At 36.3% G+C, this 3,627-nt stretch overlaps 1 protein-coding gene across 2 annotated transcripts in view; it reads left to right on the top strand.

The window, feature by feature from the left end:
• LOC111869717 (dynactin subunit 6) overlaps positions 1-3,128 on the top strand; it is an 8,704-nt gene extending 5,576 nt beyond the window's left edge. For both annotated transcript variants that reach the window (XM_023861437.2, XM_023861436.2), the window contains exons 4-5: positions 192-334; positions 2,804-3,128. In XM_023861437.2, coding sequence (XP_023717205.1) covers positions 192-334; positions 2,804-2,893 — 233 coding nt within the window. In that variant the 3' untranslated portion in view covers positions 2,894-3,128. The remainder of the gene's footprint in view (positions 1-191; positions 335-2,803) is intronic.
• The last annotated feature ends 499 nt before the right edge of the window (positions 3,129-3,627 follow it).

The raw sequence follows: 3,627 nt of genomic DNA, 5'->3' as shown, positions 1-3,627 counted from the left end.
GGGAGTACGTTGAAGACCGATATATGCAAGTAAGTGTTTGGCAATTATGTTTGTTTTTAAAAAAATCAGTCCCGGTCATATTTGAACCACCTAGTATTTACTATTTTCAGTATTATTATAATGCACTTGTTGTGACTGTGATTATTCATGCTTGACCCCTTACCTGTAATGAATCTGAATTAAAATTTCAGCCTTTGTTGGACGACAAGTGGAGCTGACAAATGGGTGTATTGTGGGTGCAGCATGCCAGTTGACGTATCCAGAAATTGTTCCTCAGAATACTGTAATATTTGGCAGCAAATGTTCACGCCGTCAGCAAGCTGATAGGCCACCAGTAAGTTATATCAACAGTCAGTAATATCAGTGCCACACTGCTTCATTTTATTGTTTAGACCGTGTTAAGTAGGTCACTAGTCACATCCGTAGGCAGTGGATCGAAGAGATAGTCAACAGTATGTAGTATAGCTGTACGCATGTCAGATAAGCAGTCATAGACAGTTGAGAGGAGGTTAGGTAATGTGTTAACAAATCCTCACATGTTACCATTACACAGGACTTTGCACTTAGCAGGCTCATGTTGATGCATGTTTAGGTTCAGTGAAGGGCAGGGAGTTTCTCGTCATGCTTTGTGTTCCAGATTTATGGAAACAACCTAAACAGTGCCCAGATTATTTTTTGCCAATGGACAAATGCTGTCAATATGTGACATTTTTGTCACTCCATTTAGTAAAGTTAAACAATTCTCATTTTTGTATGCTTCATTCTTACCCTTGAAAGTCTTGTAATTATTACATATATTGTTGCTATTAGTATATTGTAGTGCTTGTATCTTTTGTCATGTGCAAATGGCTTATCATAAATGTTAATCCTGTCTTTGCTCGGATATTTTTCATATTGTCATAATGTTTTCCTTTTTGGTAGTTTAAATTTATACACTAACAGAGTAATTGATTCCCTAACACTATTATAGCAGAATATTAAGCACTATTAATACCGAGGATATGATACTCAGTTTCATGGATGCTGTGTTTGCACATCCTGTCAGCTCCATCTTAATGTTATTCTTCCAAAGCACATTTCACCAGTGTAGTGAAGGTAAAGTTGTCCCTGTGCTTAAGTAATTAAGCATTATGAATCTGTATTTCAGCATCCCGTTGCAATTGTTCAACTAAACGTCCATTATTTATCGTCCATCAATATTGCAACACTTTTTTATTCACTACTTAGTTTTAATTTATCATTATACACTTTGACACTACATGTTTTGGCACCAGATGGCCATCTTCAGGTGTCTTGATATGTTACAAATATTTTATTAAATTATGTTAAAACTGCTATACTGTCTTAGTCCGTGTTAAAATCACACGCTATAGTCCTCTTTCAAGGTAAAACCAGATAAAATCCTTTAAAGTTTCTATTATACCCACGTCATTTTGGTGCATATTATTTTGCCTCACACGGGGTGTCGTCCATTGTTCATAAATGACTGTCTGTCCAGGGTGTTTTGTTTCGGCACCTTGCCCCCCATGTTCATAGTCTACTTTTCAGTTATGACTGCCAGATGCCCCTGGTTTGCATGTCTGTCCAGGGTGTTTTGTTTATATGCCTGTAAAGACAAAGTAAAGACAACAACACACGCTGTGGAAGAAACAGGCATATAAACAAAACACCCTGGACAGACATACATTTATGAATAATGGATGACACCCCGTGTGAGGCGAAATAATATGCACCAAAATGACGTGGGTATAATAGAAACTTTAAAGGATTTTATCTGGTTTTACCTTGGGGCTACAGCGTGATTTTAACATGGACTAAGACAGTGTAGCAGTTTTAACATAATTTAGTAAAATATTTGTAACATATCAAGACACCTGAAGATGGCTGTTTGGGGCCGAAACATGTAGTGTCAAAGTGCATAATGTTAAACTAAAATTAAAATTAAGTAGTGAATAAAAAAGTGTTGCAATATTGACAGACGATAAATAATGGACATTAAGTTAAGCATTATGCCACGAAGGCATATGGTTGAGTGGATGTGTAGATCCACATTTTCTTAGCCTCAGCACTTGCTGGAGGTGCGAGTGGTCAGCCTCACACCCCAGCTGTTTTACCCCTGGTGAAAGAGCCCCCAGTACCCATTAGAAAGGAAGCTGAGTGGAACCCAGAGCTGGTCTGGAAGACATGGAGAAAAAAAGATTCTTGACCCTATCAGGACTCAAACTCCAACCCCTTGGTCATCCAGCCCATAGCCAATCACTCTACCGACTACGCTATCCTGGCTCCATAGAGTATTAGAACGTATATACATTTCTAGTCCTTCCGATCCTGGCAACATGCCAAACCCACTGTAACCTCCTAGATTTGATTATTCTAACAATGCTATGTGTAAATATAATTTTTTAAATATATTTACTAATTATTAAGTTCATTTATTTAATTTTACAGCTTAGCTTTATTAATTTCTGTAGTAATCAGTGTAGGTACTGTTAATGGTTTGAATGTGAACTGGCATCCAGTGTCATCTTGAGTTCAGCTGCTGAGGGGGACAGATGGTGGGTAGACAGGAAATAAATTTTGGCTAAAGAGACATTCCAGTCATTGAAAAAAATGTGAGGCTAAGACATTGATTCAGAGCAATAATTTCCATTTACTTCATCAGAATTTCTGTGGATAAAAATGTATCTCTTGTCAAATAGAAGATCTTCATAATCATGTGTCCCCTCACCCCATCTCTCTCTTGGCATATGTGATTTTAGGTTTACTGTCATAAGAAAACTAAAACATGGTACTTTCTTTCCAGCCCCAAACATTGCAGTTGGACTTCCTAACCAAAGTTTTGCCAAACTACCATCATCTGAAGAAGGCACTTAAAAAAGCTAGCAATGCATAAATGTTGTGCTCTAATGCAAAGTTACCTCACAGTGGATACTTACCCATCACCTTTAAACATACCATTTCCTAATTTGTTCAGTATTCAGACAACTAGAATGTGTTTGTTACAGTGAGTCAGTGTATATTGTATGCTCTTATTCAATCTGAAATGCCATTGAATTATATAACAAGTATAATGTCTAACAAGAGAAATTACACATTAAAATAGTTAACCTAATACAAACTTAACACTATATCCTTACACTCTTCAGCTTTATTAATACTCAAATACTTTCACAGTTACGAAACATGTATTTAAAATGACTTTCATTGTATGCATCTTGTGTGTATTCAATGTAAATATATAAATGGGATAGTCAACACAACAAATTATTGAAATGAAAATGAACCAGAAGCTACAGTATCAACATTCGTTTATTGGTGCAGATGTTAATGCTACATGTTTCAACCATTCTTTAGGTAATCTTCAGGCATACATGAAACAATAGTGATAAGTTTTTGAACATGTTAACACATTAATATGGATCCATATTAAAGCGTTAACATATTGTCATGTATAAGGAGTTGGCATGACAAATAATAATGGGTTCTAGACTTGATGATTGGGTTTATTGGCACTTCTTTACAATTACAGTTGGATTATAACAGCTTACACATTGAATTCCTCCTTAATGACATCTGTCTTGCAAATCTCTCACTAATCTCTGACTGGTCTCTGCTGCTACTTTGATC

This window comes from Cryptotermes secundus, unplaced genomic scaffold (genome assembly GCF_002891405.2).
Source record: "Cryptotermes secundus unplaced genomic scaffold, Csec_1.0 scaffold2173, whole genome shotgun sequence".
NCBI classification, from domain to species: domain Eukaryota; kingdom Metazoa; phylum Arthropoda; class Insecta; order Blattodea; family Kalotermitidae; genus Cryptotermes; species Cryptotermes secundus.
This window is presented reverse-complemented; position numbering and strand designations above follow the sequence as displayed.